Consider the following 26,498-nt stretch of genomic DNA (forward strand, 5'->3'; position numbering starts at 1 on the left):
AATTAGAAAACTGGATAGTATGAAGAAACATGGGGAAAATATCTTGAAGCTCAGATAGCTGAATAAGATGAAGTCATCTCACAGTTGGTAATCAAACTGAGTTTGGGGGCTCCCTGTGAAACAGATTTCTGAATTAGCTTGTTGCATTCAAGAAAACTCCAGGTGCCTATTCAGCTAAAATTTTGAATCTAGGTGAAAAGCTGAGGTGGGTTTCTTGGGCAAAGATGAAATGACATGAGTATGTTTTTATTCATTTTTCTCTGAAGTTCACTGGTAATGAACTGTATTGCAATTCTGTAGTTCACACAATTTTTCAGTTCTGCGGTTGGTTTTAGAACTTTTCATTGCTTTTGTGTTTGACTCCAGAAAACTAGGCCACTTTTTTCCTGTTCTCAAACAAAATGTGTTGCAGTTAACATAATTCAGCCAACAATTTAGCTGCTTGTTGCTTGACTTCTCCACACGTTTTACTGTGCAATATCAAATCAGTTGTGAGACTGCCAGGCAAAATATCCAAGAAAAATGTTTTTTTTTTCTGCTTTGTGAGGCTTTTCCAACTTATTGATATGTTGGAATTCATGTGATGGGGTTTGCACTGAGAAACAATCATGTAGGGTGGTATCTGCCTCCATTTCTCTCACAACTTTCAATAAAAAAGCTAATCCACTGGTCCATTTTCATGTCTGACTGTAATTGAACTGTGTGTGACAATGAAACTGATGTTGAGGATTCCATTTATTCCCATACAGTAGCCATTCCTATTTTATTTGAAGTAATTGCTTTTATTTATTAAATTATTTTCTCTGAGGCAGTACACCTGCTTATCAACATTCACAGTTTGTTCACTGCCTGGCCCTTTAATGGTAATCTCTGATTAGTCACTCTGTTCCCAGCCTTTGGAGTTTGTGATGATCTTTTAGAGAGGAAAGAGATGGAGGAGGATTTCAGTTATCTGTAAATAATTAGGCAGGTGGGCTCTTTATGCCAGCTGTGCAAAAAATGTTCAGTGATCTAATCAAATGCCAAATATGAGCTAACATGCGCCGTGGTTATTGAACCCTGTGAATAACCATGCATTTTGCTATGGTTGTGACTAACACAGCACAAATTGATTCCATTTTGTTCTGCATGGCCATTTTATCATTAGTTTCATTTGAAAGAGAGAGTAGTAAACCAATTTTTATGGTTACACAGTGGCATTGAATGGTGAGCTTTATGAAAGACTAATAGAAGTAATGATAAGAGTATTAAATTTAACTTTGTATTAAAAAAAAAACCACAAGGAAAACAAAATAGCTGCTCAGAAAGATTTGTTGCACTAAAATGGTATTGTATAAATCTGGTGTGCTGTTGTGCTTGCTCATATGATGTTTAAACGAAGACAGGGCTTTTATTTAGCTAGTTTTGGAAACAAAATACTTCCATAAAATGAAGTATAATGAATTTTCTAGCTGATTTTCCACAATCTTTAGTGACCCAGATTTCTCTTTCTTATAGGGGAATATGAAATATTGTTCAGGAACTGCAAATTTAAGGGACTTCAGTGTATCAGTCCATAAACCCTGCAAATTTAGGGGAATTAAGTGTTTGAATTCATAAAACCTGAAAATTTCAGTCTCATTTCAAAACTAGATTTTCAGAAAGAATCCAACTTTCTTCACAGTCTACCTAGCATAGTTTCCCTTTCAGGTTATTGCTCTCAAGCGTCTATACTGTCACAGCTGCATGCTACCAGATTCTCAGGTGTCTGATCATCCTGTATGTTTGCTTCTGCTTGGTGACTGGTTGGGGTCTGTTTGGACCCGTGCCATATGACCTCTTCTGTGGGGGAACTTGTATTCAGAAAGAAGGCTAATATACATTTGAGTCCCATTTCCACATACTTTGCACCTCCACAATGTGAGCATGTGTATGTGCTTGGACATTGTGCTAAAGTTCACTTGAATGAAAGATAGTGCAGATATAATGGATTGAAAAATGTGATCCCGTGTGAGATGCATTGTATGAAGAATATATGCAGCCTAAGTATGTATTATGGACCCTCAAAGACAGAGAGGTCTCAGGGAGGCATAGGACAAATAGTCATGCTGAAGAAGTAGGTAGTAATATCCACCAAGGCAAATGTTAGAAGTGGAATAAATGATCTTGGGAGAAATCAGAGAGCACTGACTCTGGGTCCCAGCTGAAGAGAGGGGTGAACTGCTGCTGCTACCCACCTCGTGGCTGCAAGATTAGTAGGATTATGCCTTTGGTTAGCTGACTCCTGAGGGAGATGGAGTGCTGACATGTCAGCTTACAAATGGAGGACCACTCCTTGCAGGTATGTATGTATGTGACAAAATGGTAGCAATTGGATCTCTTGTTATACATTCAGCAAGATACTTGAAAACAGGTAGTTACTAATGTCATCATATTAAACTATTCTGTATTAGATTCTTTTTGAACAGTGACGAATGTAATGTGAAGGAGTTTAACTATTTTTTTTCTTTTTTCTTTTCTTGCACGTTTAATACTGAAAGGTAAGAGAATACAAGTATCTGGGTACACTGAGGCTGTTCCTTTGCTTTGTGTGTTCAAAATATTCTGTGAGCTCCTCTTCTATCTTAATTTGTTAGGGTGGCTGATATTCTGTGACAACATGAGTTTTCTTGCTCTGTGTGGATTTGACTGCAATGACACTTTGATAATTTCTGTTTCTCAGATACTGTAGTGCTACTGTGAAGTGACTGCTTAGAGGAGCACCTTCAAACAGACATTTTTCCTCTTTTCATGCATTTGGTTGTGTCTGTTGATTTCACTCAGTGACTTTTTTTTTTTTCGTACTTGTACTGTAAAGGCAACACATAAATCTTTGTTCATTCTGTTCCATTTAAACCTATTAAAGCACCTATCTGGTGGACTGCCTCAGGCCTTTACTTCCACTACAGCAAGACAAGCTTCCTTTCCAGTTGTAACCACAGAGAAATTCAGCAGAGAAAGCTGAATTTTAATGTTAAATGGGCTTTGGGTTTTCACAGGTGTCTTGAACATTGTTTACAGAAATAAAATAATCAAGGAGGACTTGTTTTGACTTGCAGAATCTTCCCCTGGTGGTGGTGACTCTCAAGGAATAAGCAAAGTTTTAGAGTGAAGTCATCTCTTAAACGCGTTTTTGATTAGTCCTTTTGCTCCTTCTGTCTCTCCACTATTTGCCTCATACACTAATTATTCATAACCTTTGAGAGTCATTGAGTTACCACAGTCCAGGTGGTAATTCATCTGTCATACATCACAGAGCAAGGGCAAGCCTCCCTCTTGTGTATTTATTTCCTAAACTGTTCTTCTCCCACCTGGAGAGGTGGGAAAATTGACAGGGATTTAGTTAGTCCTGAAATATGTGCCTTGCCACTTCTCAAGGAGGAAGCACTAAATACACAAACTTTTCTGGGAGATCACAGTATCACAGTATGTTTGGGATTGGAAGGGACCTCAAAAGATCATCTAGTCCAATCCCCCTGCTGGAGCAGGAACGCCTAGGTGAGGTCGCACAGGAACGTGTCCGGGCGGGTTTTGAATGTCTCCAGAGAAGGAGACTCCACAACCTCTCTGGGCAGCCTGTTCCAGTGCTCTGTCACCCTTACTGAGAAGAAGTTTTTTTCTCAAATTTAAGTGGAACCTCTTGTGTTCCAGCTTGATCCCATTACCCCTTGTCCTATCATTGTTTGCCACTGAGAAGAGCCTGGCTCCATCCTCGTGGCACTCACCCTTTATATATTTATAAACATTAATAAGGTCCCCCCTTAGTCTCCTCTTCTCCGAACTAAAGAGACCCAGCTCCCTCAGCCTTTCTTCATAAGGGAGCTGCTCCACTCCCTTAATCATCTTGGTTGCCCTACGCTGGACCCTCTCCAGCAGTTCCCTGTCCTTCTTGAACTGAGGGGCCCAGAACTGGACACAATATTCCAGATGTGGTCTCACCAGGGCGGAGTAGAGGGGAAGGAGGACCTCTCTCGATCTACTAACCACCCCCCTTCTAATACACCCCAGGATGCCATTGGCCTTCCTGGCCACAAGGGCACAGTGCTGGCTCATGGTCATCCTGTTGTCCACCAGGACCCCCAGGTCCCTTTCCCCTACACTGCTCTCTAATATGTAATTTCCCAACCTATACTAGAACCTGGGGTTGTTCCTGCCCAGATGCAGGACTCTACACTTTCCCTTGTTAAATTTCATTAGGTTATTCCCCGCCCAACTCTCCAGCTTGTCCAGGTCTCGCTGGATGGCAGCACAGCCTTCTGGCATGTCAGCCACTCCTCCCAGCTTAGTGTCATCAGCAAACTTGCTGATAGCACACTCTATTCCCTCGTCTAAATCGTTAATGAATATATTGAATAATACTGGCCCCAGTACTGACCCCTGAGGCACTCCACTAGATACTGGCCTCCAACTAGACTCTGTACCATTGACTACCACTCTCTGGCTTCTCTCCTTAAGCCAGTTTGCAACCCACCTCACTACTCTATTGTCTAGACCACACCTCCTCAACTTAGCTGTGAGGATGCTGTGGGAGACTGTGTCAAAGGCTTTACTGAAGTCAATGGGTGCAAAAATGAGTGAAGAGTCTGTAACTCATACAGTTGGCTGCTCTTATTATTTGAAAGTAAAATACACAAAACCCCCTACTCCAACCAGCAAAGCCTTCCGCTTTTATTTTATTTTAAGCCAGAATTCACTGTCTGCGCTGTGCATTTTTATTGACCAAGTAAACTAGTAGTAACCCCTTTGGCTCAAGCCAAAGGTTTGAACCACTGTCTCACTTTTATCTTCCCCCGCCCACCCATCCTGTAACTGAGAGATGAGCAACCAACACCAAGTGTTTAAGTCTGGTCTCCAGCTCTTTTTTTTCCCTGCAGAGGAGCTGCTGAGTTGCTCATTGGAACCCTCATTGGGCAGCTGTGCAGGAAAGATCACATCTGCCATCAAGTAGGGAGACCATTGCTCTTAAGGTCAGAGTTGTGGTCAGGAGTGACAAATACAGCAAAGAAGAGACTGCTGCCTTGCTCCTTTGTCTGGACTGATGAAACAACTGGCTTGGTTCTTTGAAAAACAATATTTCATTGTATCTAATGTTTATCTCCCTCAAGGTTTACTGTGTCAAGAATTGTATCACTAAAAGGCTGTGGGGCTTCCATTTATTTATTATATTTTTCACCTTTCTTTTCTGGCCATAAGTCTACTGAGGAATTTGACATTCTGTCACAAAAGGAGCTTTCTTTAGACTTTTGTAAGTAAAGTGAAATTGCTTTGGGGAAATTTCATTCCTGATTATGATTATGTATACTTTTGTGTGTATATAAGTAGATATACGAGGCAGATGGTATCAAATAGTTCTGCAAGCTGTGATGTTTAGTTCCCACATATTTGTGAACTTTTCAAAATCTGAAATTTCTTGAAGGATCTTAAATTGTATGTTGTGAAGTTTGGGGAAAAATATAGAAAATTTACTTGGTTTGTTTCTTAAGAGATGTAGAATCTCTGTCTTAACAAGCCTATTCTAGCCCTGAAGTACACAGGTTACCCTTATATTTCTGTCTAGGGCCACCAGAAGTGGTTGCATTGTGTGGTGGCCTCCAAGTTGCAGCAAGCTTCCATGTCTCCTCTTTAATTCATGTGTGTCAGGGGAGAGGAGGTAGAGACAGAATTCTGTGTGTGTCTTCCTCAGTCTGTAATTTCTTAGTTTGAGGCTACAGGCTGCTGTGCGCTGTGCAAATAGCAGTATGAAAGATAATAGAAGTAGCCTTAGATTATATATAAATTAAAAATTCTTGGTAATATACATAAGTATGGCTGTTTCTCTGTTTTTAGGAATATACCATAGATATAATTTTTGCCCAGACATGGTATGACAGTCGTCTAAAATTTAACAGCTCAATGAAAGTGCTTATGCTTAATAGCAACATGGTTGGAAAAATTTGGATTCCAGACACTTTCTTCCGTAACTCAAGGAAATCTGATGCTCACTGGATTACAACTCCAAATCGTTTGCTCCGAATCTGGAGTGATGGAAGAGTATTATACACTCTAAGGTAGGTTTTTATTAACTGACTAGAAAAAAAAAAAATTATGACCAGAAATATGAAAATAATGAATATGAATCAAATCCTTGGCATCTGTTTTGTTGTGGACCACAGGAATTTACAAGGACTTTACCAAAGGAGGAAAAAAAAAAAAATATTGATCATTAAAAACATGAAATTAGTAGCATTGAAATATATTGACTAGATTATTGAGTAAAGACAATTGAATGGGATAGCAAATTTTAATCTCATTTATGTACAGGCAAGATTTTTAAAAGATGTTATATAGCATGTAGAATGATGTGGTGGTCTGTCACTAATATATTGCAGATCTAGTCATAATGTGTTTTGCAGATTTTCTGTTCTCTAAATCATTCAGTATCTAATTTCCACCAAATTGTGTTCTGTAAGTAAAAAGTTAAAAGCTTCAGATAATAAAAATCATAAAAACTTTGATTAAAGCTAAGTCCCCAGTCCTGGATATACTACTTCACATGTTTACCCTTGCAAGCTATTAAGATGAACAAATCTGTTCATCCAAATTAGGCATAAGCAAATATGTTGGTGATAATTCTTGGCAAATGGGGGATGCTTGGGCTGGTTTTAAGCTTACCATCTAGGCTATCTGTAACGATCTTTGAGACACTTATAAAACAGTTATTGAAAGGCTGTAGTCTACAGAAAGCATTTTAAGATCATCCCTCTCAGTTTTATTTTTTTAAGTACACCTAAAAACTCTTGTAATCAATTAGGAGCTGATCACGAAGCAGTCCATGCAGAGCATCCCATAAAGCTGATTCTACTCTTAGGAGTTTATTTAGTTAGGTATTTTTAACAAAACCTAGCACCTTTTAATTACTTTCTTTTCAGTCATTTATGCTGTTTTCATATGCAGGCTAGTAGTGTTGTATGAACAATTTATAAAAATCTTCTATGTCAGAAGTAAAAAGAATTAGAATATTTCAAAAGTATTCTCTTTATTGATTTTTTTTTTCTTAAGATGTTTAATTTGAGAGCATACAAATATCTCCAAAGAACACTTTTTAAACAGTTTATTATACTGGTGTTTATAAAAATCTCTAGACAGCCTCTTCTCTTAACGTGCTAATATTTTTTTTTTCTTTTTGTAGCTAAAAAATCTGGAATCATACTTTGGACCTTATGCTTCCATTGCCCATTGAGTTTCAATGTACAATTTCTTTTAAGCAGGGTATAAGTAAAACAAAGAACAAATGCAACAAAAAAACCCCATGTGAGCTCTCCCAGAGCAATGGGTTAGAATTATTGTGCTAGAGTATGAGCTATGAAGTACAATGAGCTAGTAATAAAACAGCAGGACACACAAACATCTGTATAGGTGAGGACATGGCCTGAATTTGGCCTCAGGTGGAGTAACATTGAGAGGTTCACATATTGGTTATTGAAGGAACAATAATAGGATCTGACAGTGCTCCAGGTTTGCTGACTCCCCTGTACCATCACTCTTTGCCTGTTGGTACTTGAGGGAGCAGACGTGGTGATTGTTAGTTTGCTCACAGACTTACAGGGCTTTCGGGCAGCGTGTGGCAGAATCTTCCTTTCCCCATCCCTTTTAGTCTAGTATGCAAGTATTGCACACAATCAAGTATGTAAGTATTATGTTAATTTTCAAAGTTGATTTTAGAAAACATTCTGACTTTCTTCATAGCGTTACCAACAAAAGAGGAGATATTTTAAATGCAAGGAGGGCAGTTTGGAGTCTAAGCCATTATCTAGTTTCCTAGTGGAAGTTAGTGGAACTGGACTTTACATTGGTTGTGTTGAAGCTCTTTGGAAATCTATGATAATATTTTCAAATGCAGCAAGTGATTCAGTTGATACATCATGAGTCCTAAACTGCTTCTAAAATGTATATTAATTGTGTGAATTACCTTAATGCCTTAGACATTAAATGAGTAGAAATATCAAGGCTGCTCTTTCTTTCCCATGCTGCTGTTTTCACCAAAGCTGCTTCCATGAATACAGAGCAAGCCAAAGTGTGTCCCCACTGAATGCAATTTGACTTGACAGATGTGTTCTTCAGAAGCTTCCTTTATTTGCTGTTACAAACTCCCCTCCTTGCCCTGCCTTCAGTCCTTCTCTTTTATCCCATTTCTGGAAGAGAGCCAAGAGATCCCACCAAATCAACTGAAAGTTTTTTAAATGGCTCAAAATGCCAACTGAAACAATGCAGGTCCTCAGGTTTCCTATTATGAGAGGTTCTGTTCTTTGCTGGTGATGATGGATGTTTTTTGCAGATACACAGCTGACTATGCATAACATCCATTAATTGCCAAAATTGATTTCTGTGCATGTTCTTTACTATCTAGTCTGAAGTGTGTGGATGATTGAATATAATCTTTTTTCTCCCTCCCCTCACCCCTTCCTTTTCTAATTAGGCTGACAATTAATGCTGAATGTTATCTTCAGCTTCATAACTTTCCTATGGATGAACACTCCTGTCCACTGGAGTTTTCAAGCTGTAGGTGGTATTTTTTTTTCCTTTTAAATACAGTCTTTAAATTTCCTTAATTTCTGGTAACAAGAGAGCAAGTTTTTACTTTTTAAAACCTTTTAGTGAAGGAAAGAACCGACCTGTTTATGTTTTGATTAGATACGTCACATTTTTTAATGCATTATTAAATGCAGTAATGAATACGTTGAATTACATGCATTTCAGTTAGTTGCAACTTTAAAAATATTCGTATTGCTTAGGAGACTGATACAATGCCCATTCCAGTTAATAGAAGTCTATTGCCCTGAAATAACTTCATTTTTTGTGCCTGTCAGTTTCGCCAGTTTTGAATTAGTTCTGTGTAGTATACCTAAAAGGAAAACTAAGCTCTCTTCTTCAACCTGTTCCTGTAAATGCTTAATCAGTATAAAAAGTCCTTCTCCCTTCAGTAGGACTTACTTATGTGAGCAAGAAACACAAATTCCAGGCTTCATTTATTTTATATAAAATCTATTAAAAAAAGTGTTCCTAAGGGAATTGTGCTATTACTGGCAAAAGAAACCCGAACCACCTGAACAAGGTTAAGTGACTTATTTCTAAATGCAAAATCCAATAGCCAATGAAATCAAACTTCAGTGATTCTTTTTAAATTAATGTTTTTGTTTAGTACTTCCTTCTTGAGTGCTTCCAGCTGAATGAGCTTTGGTAGGTCCATTGATTAAGCAGTTGTGCCGCAGAAGCAATTCTTGCTTAATTTCATTTCTGCCTTGCTGCAAGATAATGTGGGACAACATGTGAGGGACTTGAAATTCAAGAAGGTTGCACTTCCTTAAAGTACTGGACAGTGAGTCAGGCCACAAAAATCCGTTCTGTGAAAAACAGACATTGTCAATAAATATCAATAGGAATTTTATCAAATTGTGTAATAATAAGTGTCTGTCCTTTTAAGCTCTTTGTAGTCTTTTAATGATAATATATATTACATTTGTGTATTAATTTATAGTAATGATTCTGAGCTAGTTTTTCATATCTGAGTTCCAGAATATTGTGTATATATTTCCTCAACATTTATATATACATAGTTTTTGATCGATCATATATTTAGCTAGGCTAAAAACTGAGGCTAGATATTTCATGGTTAAATTTTAAGTCTGGCTTTCTCTCTGACCCACTTTATGTATAGCCCTGCTTTAGTTTATAAACAACTTCAGAGGTCACAAAACATGCCTTGGTACATACTGTGGTTGAATGCTTGATTTTCTCTGTTTTATTTCAGATGGATATCCCAGAAATGAAATTGAATACAAATGGAAGAAAACCTCTGTTGAAGTGGCAGATCCAAAATACTGGAGATTGTATCAGTTTGCATTTGTAGGGTTACGAAATACAACTGAAATTTCTCATACCTTGTCTGGTAAGGCAAAGTTTAAACTTTTATTTCATGTAATATCTATGTAGAACAAGGCTCACTGCTGAAGATACAACTGAAAACCATTTTCAGTGTCATGAATGTTTTGTCTTTTTTTTTTTTTTAATAGGTGATTATATTATTATGACAATCTTCTTTGATCTCAGCAGACGTATGGGATATTTTACTATTCAGACATACATTCCTTGTATACTCACAGTTGTTCTTTCATGGGTATCATTTTGGATCAATAAAGATGCAGTTCCTGCAAGGACTTCTCTGGGTAAGAATGTATTTTTTCAACCTTGAAGGGTCTGGTACTCCTGAGCAATACAAATCTGCAGCAGGGAGCAAATTAACCACAGTTTATTCCCCTTCAGTGTGTGACCATTGTTCACCCTTTCTCTTGAACTGCAAGATTAAGAGTAGGAGGATCCTGCTGTGGTTGCACAGCAGGGCTTAAGGAGGGAGCATCCTGATCCAAGCCTTGTGGATCTGCTGTTGTTCACATAAATACATATTTTCTCCTTCATGTTCTTCTTGTCATCTCCAGAGATGGCAACAGATAGTCATTAGTCTGATTAGTATGACTGGGCTTCACATCTCATCATGGAACAAAGGATGTCATTACCACACAGATAAAAACTGTAAAGATCTGGTGGTGTCCGTTTTTGTTTGGTTTTTATTTATAATGCTGTTTTTGTTTATTTTTAATAACAGAAATTTTTCAAATTATTCAGTTGTTCTTTTAAGCCCAGGATAGGACAGAAAATTTGCAACCAAAGTTGCACTTCAGGCAGTTAGGCATTTAACTCACAAAAACTGACCCACTGTCCTGATTTTACTATGGACAGTACTGAAGTGTGTTGCAAGTTCTGCTACAGGGATAATTTTGTGTTAGTGTCATCTTGGCTGACCTGTTTAGCATGGTGTCAGTCCCCAGTATTTGACTGTTTAGGATTCATGTGCTGCCTTGGAGAGGCATCATAGTCCCCACATAAGGCAGGCAGGATAGACAGGGGTGCGTGGAGGACACACGGTAGCAACTTCCAGTTTAGCAGCAATGGAGGCTTCTAGTGAAACTGGTGATAGCAGTATGACCTATTTTGGGGGGAAGATCAAGAGCTGAGAATGTATCTTAGGAAGTGAGAAATGTGTTACTTTTCCTCATCAACTCATAGGGTTGTGGACAAACCATTCTCACGTTCTAGGAGCATTTCCTGTTGGAAGGGTGAGCCCAGGCTCTAACTCTCTGCCTTTCCCACTGAAACTGGACCACTGTGTAGTCAAGGCTGCAAGATTAATGAGTCAAGGTACAGAAAATAAGAAAAATGAGCATGGCTCAGTAGCATAATGAAAAGACAAGGGAAGAAAATCTGAACTTCGGATCTTAACATTATGCTATTTAAAAGTACTGCAAAGTTTGGTGAGGAGAGCCTGAAGTGTTGAATAAATAAGCGAAACTTGATAGTTTCAGGTCTTCATTTAGAAATTTATTGTAAGGTTTCTTTGACTAATCATTGAACATCATTGTGGGTACTGTCTGGAAAGGCAGTAGCTATGACGGAAAAACTGTTGTATTGCTATCCTGCTAGTTCTGTATCCAGTTTGTTCTTTTTTACAGAGTACTTTCCCTGTGCCACGAACCTAGCAAATTTGCCTTTGATCTCATGGTTAAGCTAGAGTTTTCATGCTCCCACTTCAGCAGTACTAAACTTCATCTACTTGAGATGTACTACAGATGTTTGCAACGTCGAGTTTGCAGTTCCCTGCCGTTTACTCTGAGCTCCTTTTGTGTGAACAGGTGGAAGCCATTGTTTGGCGGATTGTAGGAAGACTTTTCCCATACAGATATTCTGGTGAAGAAGAGAGACAGTATCAGTCAGTAGACACAATTTTATAGAAAAAAATATAAGAAACTAAGACAAGATAGCCAAAACTAAGGAAGGTCCATCATTGCAAGCAGTCGTGATGCTGTGGAAGATTTGCTCCCTGTGGCAGCCTCCTATATGCCTTTCACACAGTGAAGAGGACTGGGAAAGTCCACGTCTCTTTTTGTCCTCTCTGAACAGAAGTCAGTAAGAGGAATCATGTCACTTCCCCCTGGATGCTGTGCTGGGTTCTGGTACACTGAAAAGACTTGGGCCTTTGGCATATGTTGAAAGATCCTGGCAGATTGTGGTTTCCCGAAGGAAAACGTTTGAGATTATTTAGATTTATTTAGATATTTAGTTATGCAAAGAAATGCCTGATTGATTTGCAAAAGCATCTAGTGGGGGTGGAGCACTTTTAAAAACTCTGTGGTTATCTGTTTGTCCTTTTAGGCATGTAATTTCATTGGGAGATCTGTTGCAAAATCACCACTGCTTTCCTGCTGCAGGATCAGTCCAACAACCCCTGATTCCATGCTTTGATTTAAAAGGCATAGACAGCCTTAGATTGGTGTAACACATTTTTGGGAATAAGCTTGTGCATGTAAATAACCTTATTTGTGTGTTCAAGTATTGTTCTCCAAGGGAAAGGTCACATCTTAATTTTAGCCTGCTGTGAAAAAGGCTTTGCATCTCCCTGAAGCATCAAATATAAGAAGAAAGTGTTAACACCTTCCAAATGTTAAACCAGTGACGAGTAGTATAGTTGAGATTCTGAACACATGGCTATTAAGGCCAGCTTGTTCTTTTAATTAACTTGTATGTAAGTGAATCAATGGAAACATTTTCTATTACTTAAGACACAGTATTGAAAAACCACCTAGTAACTTAGAATGAGACCAGAAAGGCCATGAAGGTCATCTGGTTTGACCTGCTACATGTCAGAAGCAAACAATTGAAAACATTACTTTTTCTCGTGTTTTCTGAAAGTTTGAAGTCATTGATAAATAACACTTTTTTTTTTTTTTTTTTTTTTTTCTGAAGGAGTCCTTTCGTACATTTTGAACTTTCAAGAGTGAAAGGACTTTTTTGTGTTAGTAGAATTTGTGTGCTTATTTGTACCTCCTTGTCTATTGTATTTGTTTTATGTGGGTATTCTATAACATTTATAAAATTACACAAACTGTTTGGGTGTCATTGTTTATTCAGTGTGTGTTGAAAATGGGAGGAAGTTAAACTGAAGGTGAAATGTGCTGCCTTCTTCATGATCCCATGGTGGCCACTGGATCCATAGGGAGGGCTTGTTGCATTAGCCCTAATGTGTGCGGGTGTGATCAGTAGTGAATCCTGATGTGGCTCAGTTCTTGTATGCATTGTGAAAGACTTAAGGGTTAATTTGAAGATTTTTTTGGTGACGATATGATTGGATTACTTATACACTTCCTTCTTCCTGTTTTATTTTGTTTTGTTTTCTTTCTTTTTTTCTCGTGCAGGCATTACAACGGTGCTGACCATGACGACATTGAGTACAATTGCTAGGAAGTCACTCCCAAAGGTTTCGTACGTGACAGCAATGGACCTTTTTGTTTCAGTTTGCTTCATTTTTGTGTTTGCTGCTTTGATGGAATATGGCACCTTGCATTACTTTACCAGCAACAGAAAAGGGGACAAAGGAAAAGAAAAGAAGGCAAAATCTAAGCCATCAGTAAGTTTACCCAAACAAGAAGAAAATACAGAATGCTCTTTATTGTAGCATTAATTTTGAGAGACTAGTTCTTAAGAAGAAAGGCTAATGTTAAAAGTTTACTACCACTAGTATTTATCATTTTGTCATTCTCATTTTCTGTAAATACTGCTAATGAACAAAGGGTTTAGATCATTCCACTCATATGTGAATGAGAACACATAAGCCTAAGCTATAGGGTGGTTTTAATATTCTGTGTTTGCATGCCATGTTCAAGCCCTTGGTGCTTCTAGAGCTGCCTGTGAAGTGTGTGCCCATGTAGACAATTCTGTCTGGGCACAGTGCTACTGAAAACAGCACCTGGCAAAGATCCATAGATAAGACTGTAGCAGTATAAATAATGTATATGGATTGAAGGTATGAGGATTTGTTTAGGTCTGCGTCACCTACCTTGGGTCTTATCTTGCTATCTTTGCAAAAGAAAAAGTGCTTATTATTGGTCAGTGTTCTGACTCCCATTTCAGAAAATATACTTTTTTTTTTTTTTTCATGTACTTCATGTTTCTTTCTGGTAAAATGAGCCTCCTGCTTTTACAAGTTGGTATTTGTATGGTATGAATCCCCACATATTCCAAGAGAAAGTCTTACTCGATTTTAAGAGGCTTTCTGTTTGTGTAGTCAGAATACTGGAACTTCCAATCTATTGTTGGAAGCCAGTACAAATATTTAAAGCTAATTTTTAAACTAATAAAATGTTGAGGAAAAGGTTCTAAATAGTTGTATTCATTCAAACACTAGTCTTAATATCTGAGGCTTGACTGTAGTAATCTTTTAGAGAGAGTAAGAGGAAAGACAATGTTATAAAGCCCCCTTCCAGATCATTTCATGAGAGGAATGTGGAGCACAGCTGAATCATATAAGTTGTCTTTTCAGGGTACAGGCTGATCAAGCTGTGTAAGATCAAACAGAAATCAAAATGAAATTACAGAAGCCCAGATATAGAAATGCAGAAACCCTGTTATGAACCCTGTTATGCAACTAGTGCTGGAAAGCAATGGCATGCCCATTTTGAGCAGCACTGCTGTGGGAGACTGTCTTATGGGGGCACCGCAAGGCTGCTCTGGCTTAACATGGGGTAAATGAGAGCCCTGACATTTCATACGGTGAGCTGTTCTGAGTGCTTCAGATCTGTATTTAGGACAAGGCTAGTGGATTAATCCAGCACAGCCAAGAGGAAACCTCACAACTGGAAAATGAAAACCTCAGACCTCCTTACTGCTAGTGATAGAAGCAAATGTGGGCACAATGGGAAGAATGGAAAACAAGCTTTGGCAAGGGCCACAGCTGAGGAATGAAGGTAAAAGATAACAGATGCTGCAGAATTTGGGGCACTTCCCTGTGTTAGCAAGGTAGATTCAATTTTAGGTGGTGGTTGCAATGAGTTCTCAAAAACACTTAGGGAAAAGGGAACTGAAATAAGTTTACTCTCAGCATGCACAACAAGAAGAAAAGAAAGAGGGGAGGAAGTGCTGTTTATTCAAACCAGGCAGATAGTAAAGAAATGCTGCTGGCAGATCAAAAGCCATGGAAGTGGTTTGCAAGTATACACCATTGAATGGAGTAACGAGACTTTCTAGAAACTGTTCACACATCAGCCATTTGTGCAATTATCTGCCAAATGCTTTGAGATTTTCAGCGTATATGACAATTTAAAGTGTAGAGTAATGGTGAGATAGCAACTATGTGACTTATTGAATAAATAGCTGGAGTTTGGTTAAAATTAGCAATATAATACTCAAAACACTGTTCAGTTGTGTTTTGCTGTTTTCTTAAAGCATGCTTGTTTTTCTTAGTTGAAAACCAGCCATCTTTTCACACAGAATTCTTCAGACATGTTTCAACACATTGTGGCTATAAGATCATACTAGATAAAAGCTTACTCTAAAAAAAGGGGATTAAATTTAATATAGTTACATGCAGGGATTCTAATTTGATAATTAGGGGTTTTGTTTGGTGACATTTTATAAAGAGCTATAAAATTTCTTGTTCCAAATAGAACAATTAAATAAGCTATCTGATTAATTAATGTGAGGTTGTACAATTACAAATTCATGTTTTTCTTTTTTCTTTTTTTCCCCCGTTGTCAAAGACTTCTATTAATACTTTTTCTCTTGTAGTTATGGGTATGTAACTCAACAAACCATTTTAATTAAAATAGTTACTTTAATTCCTTCTGAAAGGTTCTCCTTTACAGATGTTTTTTTTCCTTGGACAACTTGCCTTGCGTAGGTCTTCTATTTCTACTGCAAAATGCAATAAAAGCCTATTACTCGAGAAACTGATGCCAAGAAAGTGCAATAAATAATCTTGTGCAAAAAAATGATGGGATTTTACAAATGATTCCAGCAGTTTCATCTTACAAAATATGTGCTGGCATCATTCAAGAAAGGTAGTATAAATTGGCTTATGTAAATCCACATTAGTAAGGATAATGAGTTTGGGCAGGAAAGATTAAAGTTAATTAGTTGTGGATCTTGTTCTGATCATCATTTCACCTGAAGTGAATGCATCACTTTTGCTATCCACAGACAATCACTTTCTTTTGTACATATATTAGTGTTAATGCAGAATAATTTGATTTTGGCCCTAGTAGAGTGTATTAAAAATTCTTCTTACTATATGTGGGGTTTTATCTACAATCACACTAGGCATGTACATGAACAATCAGCATGTAGTACTGTATCTAAATGTAATTTTTTCACTTTTTTCACCATTTTCTCTCATGCTGCCTCTTTCTTACACACATTTATGTATTCCCTGTAGGCAGTTAGGCCTATAAGGTGGCATCATCTTTCTGCCTCTTTCAGGCAACTTCTAATTCAGCCTGTAACTCAGTAGCCAGCTTCAGTCTGTACTGGTGACATGAGCAGTGAAAAGCCGTACTATTGTTTTTTTCTTCCTCTCACGGTGTTTCTGAGTTGGGGATACCTGTTTTACCCCACTAGTAGAAACAAATCATGACATGAATCTTACATTGGCAGAACCAACAGTCAAAAAATTATTGTAAAGCCAAAGTAGGTGTGAATCAGAAATAACAATATTTCCCTATATATCTTCAACAAAATAAAAATTTTCTAAGTTAAAAAAATTGAACTTACTTTTTAAGTTTTATAAATACAAGCCCTGTTTGTAATACCTCAATTTAAGGTAGAAGCACGTAACTGCTGTTTGTTAGTGTTGTCAGTATTTTATCATAACTGAAAAGAATAATGAGGTCCTTTAGGATGATAATTAGCTCCTTAGGTCACTATGTCTAAAAAGTGTTGAAACAGCAGTCTGCGTGAAACTTCTCTGATAAAGACTCTTATTAAACAAAGCTATCTGAACAAGTGATGGATACTGAACTGCTTTAGCTTCAACCCTTTGGGCCATCAGGTAAAATGTGCCTACAGCAATAGAGTGCCTCCTTAACAATGTATAGAGATCTGTGCAATGTCCAAAGTAGTTCCCTGGAAGTGGGACAACAGCACTCTAAAACATAACAAGAATCGAAACAATGTGGCTTCCTGCTTTTCATAATTTTTTCATATTTTTAAATTGCCTATCATTTATAGTTGTTTAAGAGAGATTCTTCTCTACACTTCAATACGCACTTAGTTCTTCTGACTGCATCTTTTCCTGCTGGATTTACTCCTTACATGACAAAATATGGAGGTGGTAGAGAAAAGACAATGTAAGAGTAGTGTTGATGTAACCCCTATGTCTGAAGATCTTAGAAGAGGTGCCAAAGATGGTGGGGTGGGGGGATGGAGGTTGAAAGAAAGAGTATTATGGAGTAGTTTAAAAAGGCTATGAGATTTAGAAAGAGAAAAAAGGACAGAGAGAGAAAGACGTTTGAAATATTGAAGATTAAGAGAATTGTGTGGAAACAAAAGAATAAAAGTGGGAAAGATGGGCTGTGATAGCACAAGTAAAAGGAAAATGAAAAGCCAAAAGTATATGTACTAGGGCACACAGCTTTTTTCTATGAAAAATATATATAAACCTTAACATTTATTACACCGAGTTTTTACCAGATTGCAAGAGGGTTGAGTTATGGCGGCAGAAAGTAAGATTAAGAATTAAGAGCTGAATTAATCAGTTTCACTGACTTGAATGGCATTCTCCTGAGTTGTATTATGTCTTCATTTCTAAAGGTGAGGCATATTGTTTAGGGATTTTACATCAGAGGGTTAGATGATGTAGCCTGACCTTATATTTCTCAGTGTATTAAACTTCCCTAGTGATGCTGTACTAATCCCCTTAGCCTTTTTTGCTGTAGCTTCCAGAAACACATCCAGTCTCCTTCTAAAGACTCTAAGTGATGGGAGAACCATCATTCACTTGCTAGCAATGCTTATAGCCTGCTTGTGGGCTTGCTTGTGACCCAGTTTTCGGCTGTGACTGACTTAAAAATGTTCATTTCTGTTGTGTAGATGGAATCAGCTAACCCTGTCTGTGTAACTAATTATCTACTATTCCCAAATCCCAGTACAACCCAGTTTTCACTGTGGCAGGTGAAAATCATTCATGATCTTTTGCCTGCATGAGCTAATTATATACAGTTCATAATTTGCAATGCTCCCCACACTGTTTTTTTAAATATTGGAATTCCTGTGTGTTATACTGAATGTGCTTATATTAGCCTTTGCTATGAAAACCTATGGAATAATTTAATGGGAGAATAATAAAACCTGCAAAACTTTATTTATTTATTTATTTATTTATTATTTTTTTTTTTTCTTAAGAAACCACCTGCAATTGCTGTTCGACCTGGATCAACGCTAATTCCAATTAATAACATAAATCATCTCCCTGAACGTGATGATGATTATGGATATGAGTGCCTAGAAGGGAAAGACTGTGCTAGCTTCTTTTGTTGTTTTGAAGACTGCCGCACAGGATCTTGGAGAGAAGGAAGGATACACATCCGGATTGCGAAAATTGACTCCTATTCTCGCATATTCTTTCCAACAGCCTTTGCATTGTTCAATCTTGTTTACTGGATTGGCTATCTTTACCTATAAATTTCAGAGGTTTGGCAAACTCAGAAAGAAATGCTAATTGAACAGTCATTAACAGTTTTTAGTGAGCAGTCAAAGATTAGAGCTGATCCAAAATGTTTGAATGCTTTAAAAATTTGAAACAATGAGAAGAAATATGGTGATATAGTCTCCCTCTTGTGATCAACTATATAACTGATACTGGTATTTTGAAAAGAAAATTTAAAAATAAATACCCTTAAGGTTTAACTTGCCTGAGCATACACTATCTTTGTCCAGCTCTAACAAAATGCAGAGTCAAGAGGCTATGTTATTTAACTGGACAGTTCTACATAAGCTTTCAATTTTAATCTGAAATGATAATGCAGATGAATTTTGTAGCATCTCTTACACCTTCACAAAGAAAGCCTTAATAGAATGGGATTAGTTATTCTCATCCATTTCATCCATTTCATCTATAAGGTGATGATTTTATTAATCCTGATTTTTAAAAGTTGAAATGGAACATTTCTATTTTTCAACCAGATGTTTGTTCTCTGCGGCATGTTAAGAAGAGTGATTAAGTCATAATTAATCACATTCAGATTTATACAGAATGCAGAGATTAGAGCAGTGAGAAATAGATATATCAAAAAATGAAGGGTAATTCTGAGCTTGTCTTATCCTAACTATTGATACAGGCTTTTGGCTTTCAAACTTAGATTACATTTACGTCTGTGCTCCATCTCCTGTTACTTCACTGTTGTGAGTTCCCCAAAGTTCTCCAAGAGGGCTATAACTATCAAAAATTCCTACCCAGCTGCCATTGCTTACTCATTTAATGGAAACCAGACTGATGCTGGCTGAGATTCTGGTCATTAAACATAACGCTCTTCACATCCTCCCCATTCCCCTCTTGTTTGTCTGGTTCATACTCAGGGCCAGAGAAAAAGTCATAACTCTATATTCAGTAGAATTTGTATCAGCAGAGTTTCAAAAAACTGTAACAGTGCTACAGTCATTGTATTCAAAGCCACTGTATTAAATCTCCAGCCCTAAGAGTATAGTGCATGCTGGCTCCACTTCACATACAGTATGATTTTGTAGATCATTTTCTTGTCACTGAAAAAGTTACTCACTGAGTCAAAACCAAATGGTATAAATTTACTGAACCCACATTATGGATTGTTGTGTAAATATCAATGAGGTAATTGTTTCTTTCTAATGGAAAAGCCCTGTTATGGGCAGAGGGATTTAAAATAATCCCTATGCATTGCAGATCCCTCTTCAAGATGGGATATGTTGTCCCAAAAATCTCCAGTGACCAGTTCTCCAGCCTTTCTGTGGTCAGAGCTTCTGTTCACTTTGGTAGCAATTCTTCCATAGTAGTCTTTCTGGACTGACTTATCTGTGTTGACTATTGCTGGCTGACAGCATTTAGTATCTCATTTCTGTTTTTAAATCCATTGTCTTCATTATGGTAAAGTGCAGTCTTTCCTTCTTCCTCAAAAAGAAACTGGTCTCAAGTGAGCTTGCAAAAATCACTGTAAAATTAAGATATGCATTAAGTAAAAGTCAGAATTACACAGAATACCTTACAGATCTTTAAAGAGGATTAATGGGATTAACAATTGTCTATAGGTAAGGATGTTCTGTACTGGAGATAAAGACATGATTAATGGCTAATAATAGAAAATAATACATGAAGGACTCTCCCCACCCCAATATTTCTGTTGAATGCTCTCCCTCCTCTGAATTTCTCAGAAAAGATTAATGTATTTTTATACTCTAGTTGGTACCAGACATTATAAGGTATGATATGCAATACACATTTTGGATTAAATGTTACTGCAGTATTCAGCCCCGAAGTTTAATATAGAATGCAAGACTATGTGCAGTGATTCTGGAAGAATGTGTGACAGAGAAGATCCTGTTATAATGCAAACTTTATTTCAGTGTTTAGCTGATGAAATACGAAAGTGGTTGAGAGAATCTGAAAGCCCGCTATCAAGGTTGTCTGACATTATTTGTTGTGTGACCTTTCTGAGCACCAGCTTCTTCTGACTGTTAGACTGAGTGTAGAAGTGCAGCATCATTAACAACACTGATCTACTATAATTTATTGTTTCTTTAGAGTCTCATTTTCAGACAGTATTCAGTACAATGGAAGTGTGTCAGTTTTAATTCCATAGTACAGCTTGATATTTTTTGACAGCACACTAAACACATTCCTCTGTAGGAGGGATGAAGGTGGCTTCAGCAGCAGTATGTTGGATGTGTACTTGAAAAGCAGTCTACTTGCTATACAACACAAGGCCCAGATTTTGTGAGATCATTATGTGAGTTTCATTAATTCACCTTTAAACAAAAGGAACTTGAAAGAACTTGGCACTTCACAAAAGGAAATAGAAATTTTACAGCCTGCTCTCCTCTGGCATATCTGGTTAGCTTTTTCTATTCATGTGGTTGTCAGGTGCCAATCAGCCTCCAGTGACTGAATTGGAGAACAGAAAGCATCCAAAATTGGCAAGGGATGGATAAGAAGTCTTTAATCTCTAATTTCTATGAAACAATGTAATGCAGCATTAAACCTATTGAATGTTACGGCTGTTTGGCTTATGGATACACTTGCTTATGTCTGTTGACAATCTTTCTGTGTACTTCATTTGTTTCTGATTAAATAATTTTAGTCCCATAGTATTGTGAGTGCAAACAGAAATGGGAACGCAGTGAACTGTAACAGGGCATGTAAGAAATGTGTTATTTCAGTCCTGTGTGTTTTCTTTCTAATCTGCATGTAAATACTTGGTTCCAAGAAAACTAAGTGATACTAAAAAAAAAGAAATAAGAAACAGAGACTATAATTACTTGGACTTAGATGCTGCAATCATTTTGAAACCTGCCTTGGTAAAAGTTCGTTTACTGGCAGCTGGGATCACAGTATTTGGAATCATATTATTCTGACCATTACTGTTAAGCACATGCTTAAACCTATTTCTAATCAGTACTGTAATTAGACCAGAATTCAGTAAAGCGTATACTTATGTACTGTCATAAAGAGTGATGCTATCGTGAGTTGATGCCATTAACACACGCTTAATTTGCTCTAATTTCAATAATCAGTGTTAAGTAGCTCAAATGATGGAACATTAAGAATATGAGCCAGAACCTCTTCAGTAAGAAGTTTTCTCACTGAAAGAGAGGGACATGATAGGAAGAATTGCCAGAAAGGCAGGGAGGTGAAAAAGTCTGGGGAAACTTATACTGCACCTATCTTGGGCTTCTCCTGAAATGTATTTTCCAAAAAAGATAATTTTCCTTGATATTTCTGTATTAGTGTTCACCACTTGTCTGTTTTAGTAGTGAGTACAGCTCAGTGTGTTATTTTTTGGTAAGGTTTTGTCTATGATTGTACCTCACTGGTCTTCAGCACATGTCTTCTGTGTCTGAATGGATCTATTTTATGTGGTGGCAGTGCAACCAAAGCATGAGCTCTGGGTAATGTATTTAATATTCTCATGTTGATGTGCTTCAAAGTCTTTAACCTTATCCAGTTTTCTGACATTCAGAAACATAGGGTTGTGTAAGACTTTGAAGGAGAGTCACCTCCAACATGTTTTTTATAATTTTCTGTAATAGATTTGTTTAAAATTGATGTATGAACTGTGCTTTGTAATTTGTGAACACCTTTGACCTTTCAATTGAAAGCCCAACAGGAAAAGTCTGGATTTAAATATCTGTCTGCCTAAAGTAATATATGTTTTGTTTAATTGCATCAGTCATAATTTCAGTTTACTGTTTCCAAATATCTGAGAAATATACACCTAATTTAAATGTTTTAAAATAATTGTTAATATATTTTTAAAAAAATTATTGTATTTTGTCTCAGTTATACATTAAATGTGATCTTTTATGTTTGTGAAATAATACTGTATTTTTTGTCCTAAGATACAGAAACAGAAACTAATATAGAATGCCTGAACTAAAGCATACAAGGCCAGGAATTAGAAAGAATTACTATGCTTGCATTCCTGTAAAACCTCAGTGAATGTCCACATGCCCCGATGAATGTGCTGTGGGGGAGACTGACTCACGGTGAGAGGCAGAATATTCTCCAGGGTGTAGAAAAGGTCTCTGCATTGGTTCATGCCATGGGCTTGCTACCCAAGTAGTTTAAGTCATTGAAAGGAATAGATCTGTCTGTCCTTTTTCAATTGTCTGTTGCTTTTGCTTCACTTGTACCAGCAATAGCATTTGTAAAGCCATGTTGCCAGATGAACCTGAACATTTTTCTTCATTTACTCTTTTGTAAGTTAATGATTCAACCAGATGGGTGAATGAGCAATGGACTGTTATCATTCTGGTGAAATATCAGATAGAAAATCAGGTTAAATCAGGAAAAGTTTATCTTTTTGCCCTCCTTTTATTATTAACGATAAAACTATTTTAAAATTGAGTATTAATTAGTAGAATAGACACTGCTAAAGAGCTAGTACCCAGGTGTCCACATGACTTTTACTCCCCTGGAGGGCTCAACATTTGTGAATGGAAACCTGACCCAGACTGCATTCAATCATTGAGTCCCTCTGTCCTTCAAAGAGTGGGAAAGGCTGATTGTGATCATGCCAGGTGTGAACTGGGGCAGCCAGTGTACTCCAGGGACATTGGTAACAGCTTCTGGTTAAAATGAAGGGTGATTTCTTCCTGCAAGACTACAATTTGAAGCAGGTTATATGCTTCCCTTCCAAAAAAGCTTGTGTGCCATGACTTCCAGAACGATGGAAAAGCATCCCTTCACTTAATGTTTATCTTTGCACAGAAGAGGTTTCATTGAGTTCATTGAGTTGACTGATACCCTGTGTGGTATAGAGGGAGAGTTTTCACTGCACTCCTAGGCAAGGCATCTAAATTTTGTCACAGGGCTCAGTATTGTGGGTTCTGAGTTGTCTTTCAATCTGTTATGATGCTAGTGAAAAGGTAGTGAATACTAAACTTTTGATTTTACTTACTAGTACATCTCACTGGGAAAGCCAGAGCATTAATGAAAGCTTTAGAGGAAATCACAGGCAGCCCATGGAGATAAGAGATTAGCTAAAACTGTAATAAACTAAAGTATGTAGCCCTTTCTTTTTCCACAAGTGGGTCTTGTTGCCCACTAGCAAGATATTGTTTCTAAATCTAAAATGTGAAACTCTCATGATATTTTAAGGAGAAAATAAATAAAACAGTCTGTAAAATTCCTGAGCAATGTCATTCCCCTTCCCAGTGACAAATCTTGCTTTGCCTGCACATTTTCCTTATGGTAGATCAACATTACTTGAGCTGTGTGAAGAGAGCCACAGGGCATGTAAGACAAAAGACCTGTAAACTATTCTACTTTGTTCTTCCTCTCAGTTCCTTTTCTAAGTCAAGAAAAGAAGAGTTTCAGAAGAGACAGTGTATGGCATGTATAAATGAGGGCAATTTTGCTACTGAAAAAAGGACCTGGGTCCCACTAGCTGACAGGATCAAGAGAGGAGTCTGCTTGCAGTAATAATGCTTTTCTTTTGTAATTCTTTTTAATAGCTGCTTTTCCATACATCTCTGCATGCTTACCTGAGACTCAAACATTTTTCAGGTTGGAAGCAATTCTTTTGTGTGTTTCTGGCTTCAAAGAATGATCTTTATCATCAGGGTTTGAGCCATGCTGTATTCAAAAGAAAAGGTTTCCTCTTGAAGTTTCCCTGTCCGGGCATTGCAGGTAGGAGGTGACTTGCCATCAAACATTGGAAAAGTGATTTTTAGTTGATCCTGCTGAGCAGGCAGCCTCGCTCTGTAGGGTGGCATTAAGATTGCTCTGTCATTCAGACTTTGAAAGGCTGAAGATTGTTAACAACAAAGACCAGTACTGCCCCCACAGAGGATATATTGCTTTTGCCAATTTGATATTTAAAACCTAAAACTGAAACCAGCTACTGTGGGTGGGAAGTAAGGATGAGTCATTATTTCACTACATGTCTATTTCCCCTTGAATTGTTTTTCCTCCTTAGGGACGTGGTAAATAAGAATATTTTGACTTGTGAAATCTGCAGAAAACAGATCGTGGTCATTTTAAACAGGTAAAGTCATGTTTGTCCCTTTGTCCACTGATGGTATGGGAGCAGGAACAATGAAGGCGTTTGCACTATGGCTCAGATTTCCCAAGACAGGTAGATCTGGACATTTACTTATTCATAGGACTACTGTAAATATACAATGTGTGTTAACATTTTCATCACTGAAAAAATTTTAAGGGTTTGTGCATCTTCACAGTATCTTTTGTATTTCCCACTGTTGTCCACTGTGGATGCCTAGACTTTTTGTGTGAACATAAAGCATTGCATTATGATACCTTTACTTACAGTTTAAATTGCTATAGAATATAAATATTTCCTTAAATGAAACTGAGAGATAACAATCTGATTCCTATCTTGAAAAATCTAATATTTGTTTTTAATTACGGTTTCATATTAAATAAATAATACTGCTATGTTCTGTATTCCCTTGACTGAAGTTTTATAAACAATTACAGTATATGGTCTAAAAATTAAATTTACAGAAATATCCTTAAAAAAATAAAACTTGTTGATTTATTATGTCTCAGTATTTATTATATTGAGGTTCCATTATTCAAATACACTGTTAATGCAAGTCTCTGTCGCAGCATCTATAAGTCACATAGTATTTCACTGAGTCACAGTTTGCCCCTTACTAGTGTGTCCTTTTTTTTCATTCTTTCTTAAAAAACTGATGATATTTTTAATTACCTAAGAAAGCATTCATACCATGCAGTTGATTTTATAGTGTTTAGGCACCAGTGGACAATGTTGTAATATTAAGCATCAGTGTTCCTTTTGATATTATTTATTAAAGCCCTTGTGGGTAACTTAAAAAAATATGGAACATTAAGATAAATTTTGTAACTCTCAACGCTGTGTCTAAGGATTATATATAAAGTATACACTATTGATGCAAATTTATTCTTCCATTTCAGTTTTCCTTCCAGAAGCCTCTCCAGTTGTGCTAATATTATTATGATAATTGTGCTGATATTTACAGTTCTACTCAGTTTTTTGGTACTTTTCCAATAGCCTTGGTATGCACTCATCCATTATTATATTCCATTACCTAGAAGCATCAAGGTATCCTCACAGGCTTTTAATGTGATTAAACCATGACTTCTTCAGCCTCTCTTAAAATACCGTAATCTTTTGTGTGCAACATCAAAACCAAAAAAACTATTGTTATTTGCTTCTCCATTTTGATAAAGTTTATCTGCCGGGCTAGAGTGAAACATTGATATCATCATTGCATTATTTGACAACATTATTGAGCATGGCTGAACCAGAAGACTTCAGAGATGGTAAACTGATGATGCTCTTGCCTAAAACCCATACAGCTGTGACTTTGTGAGTGTGATAGTAATTATATTGGCAATGGCAACGACATATGTATATATATCCATATGTAGACTGAAAAGCAAGTTATGAAAATTTTTACATACATCAAGTTCTGATTGTTATTTAAACAAGCTTTTATTTTCCCCCTACAAAATTTATGTTCTTAATGTGACTAAAAAGGTTCTAAAAAAAAACATTTAGATTTGCACTGTTAGAATGTAGAAGTGGTTCAGAAACATAAAATAATTATGGCTATATTTGATGGGTCTTTTAATTCATTTTAAATTTAACTCCTTTTACGAAAGAAGAAAGGGAGAACACAAATGTTCTAGCTGAAGATAGGCATTTGTGTCACTGAAGGTAAACATGACAATTCCCTCTGGTGAAAAGTTGATAGGTACGAGCAAATTTCCTCAGTGCTGAGGACGTTGCTGTGATTGCATTGTGGAGTCGATGGATTCTGCTTTTTTTTTTTTTGAGAACTCTATGGTAAAATATCAACTCAGAGTTTTACACTATTTAGTATGCTCTTAGTCTTTGGATGCCTCATTTTCTGGTGTGCTGTTT

The 26,498-nt window shown here is 37.0% G+C and overlaps 1 protein-coding gene across 2 annotated transcripts in view; it reads left to right on the forward strand.

Annotated features, from left to right (window-relative positions):
* Positions 1–18,558, forward strand: part of GABRG1 (gamma-aminobutyric acid type A receptor subunit gamma1) — a gene marked incomplete at both ends in the record, with an annotated part of 51,931 nt that extends 33,373 nt beyond the window's left edge. For both annotated transcript variants that reach the window (XM_082050796.1, XM_082050797.1), the window contains 6 exons: positions 5,845–6,065; positions 8,474–8,556; positions 9,806–9,943; positions 10,068–10,220; positions 13,302–13,513; positions 18,280–18,558. In XM_082050796.1, the coding sequence (XP_081906922.1) occupies positions 5,845–6,065; positions 8,474–8,556; positions 9,806–9,943; positions 10,068–10,220; positions 13,302–13,513; positions 18,280–18,558 (1,086 nt within the window). The remainder of the gene's footprint in view (positions 1–5,844; positions 6,066–8,473; positions 8,557–9,805; positions 9,944–10,067; positions 10,221–13,301; positions 13,514–18,279) is intronic.
* Positions 18,559–26,498: the final 7,940 nt, after the last annotated feature.

This window comes from Streptopelia decaocto (genome assembly GCF_964273445.1).
Source record: "Streptopelia decaocto genome assembly, chromosome: 4".
Lineage (NCBI taxonomy): Eukaryota > Metazoa > Chordata > Aves > Columbiformes > Columbidae > Streptopelia > Streptopelia decaocto.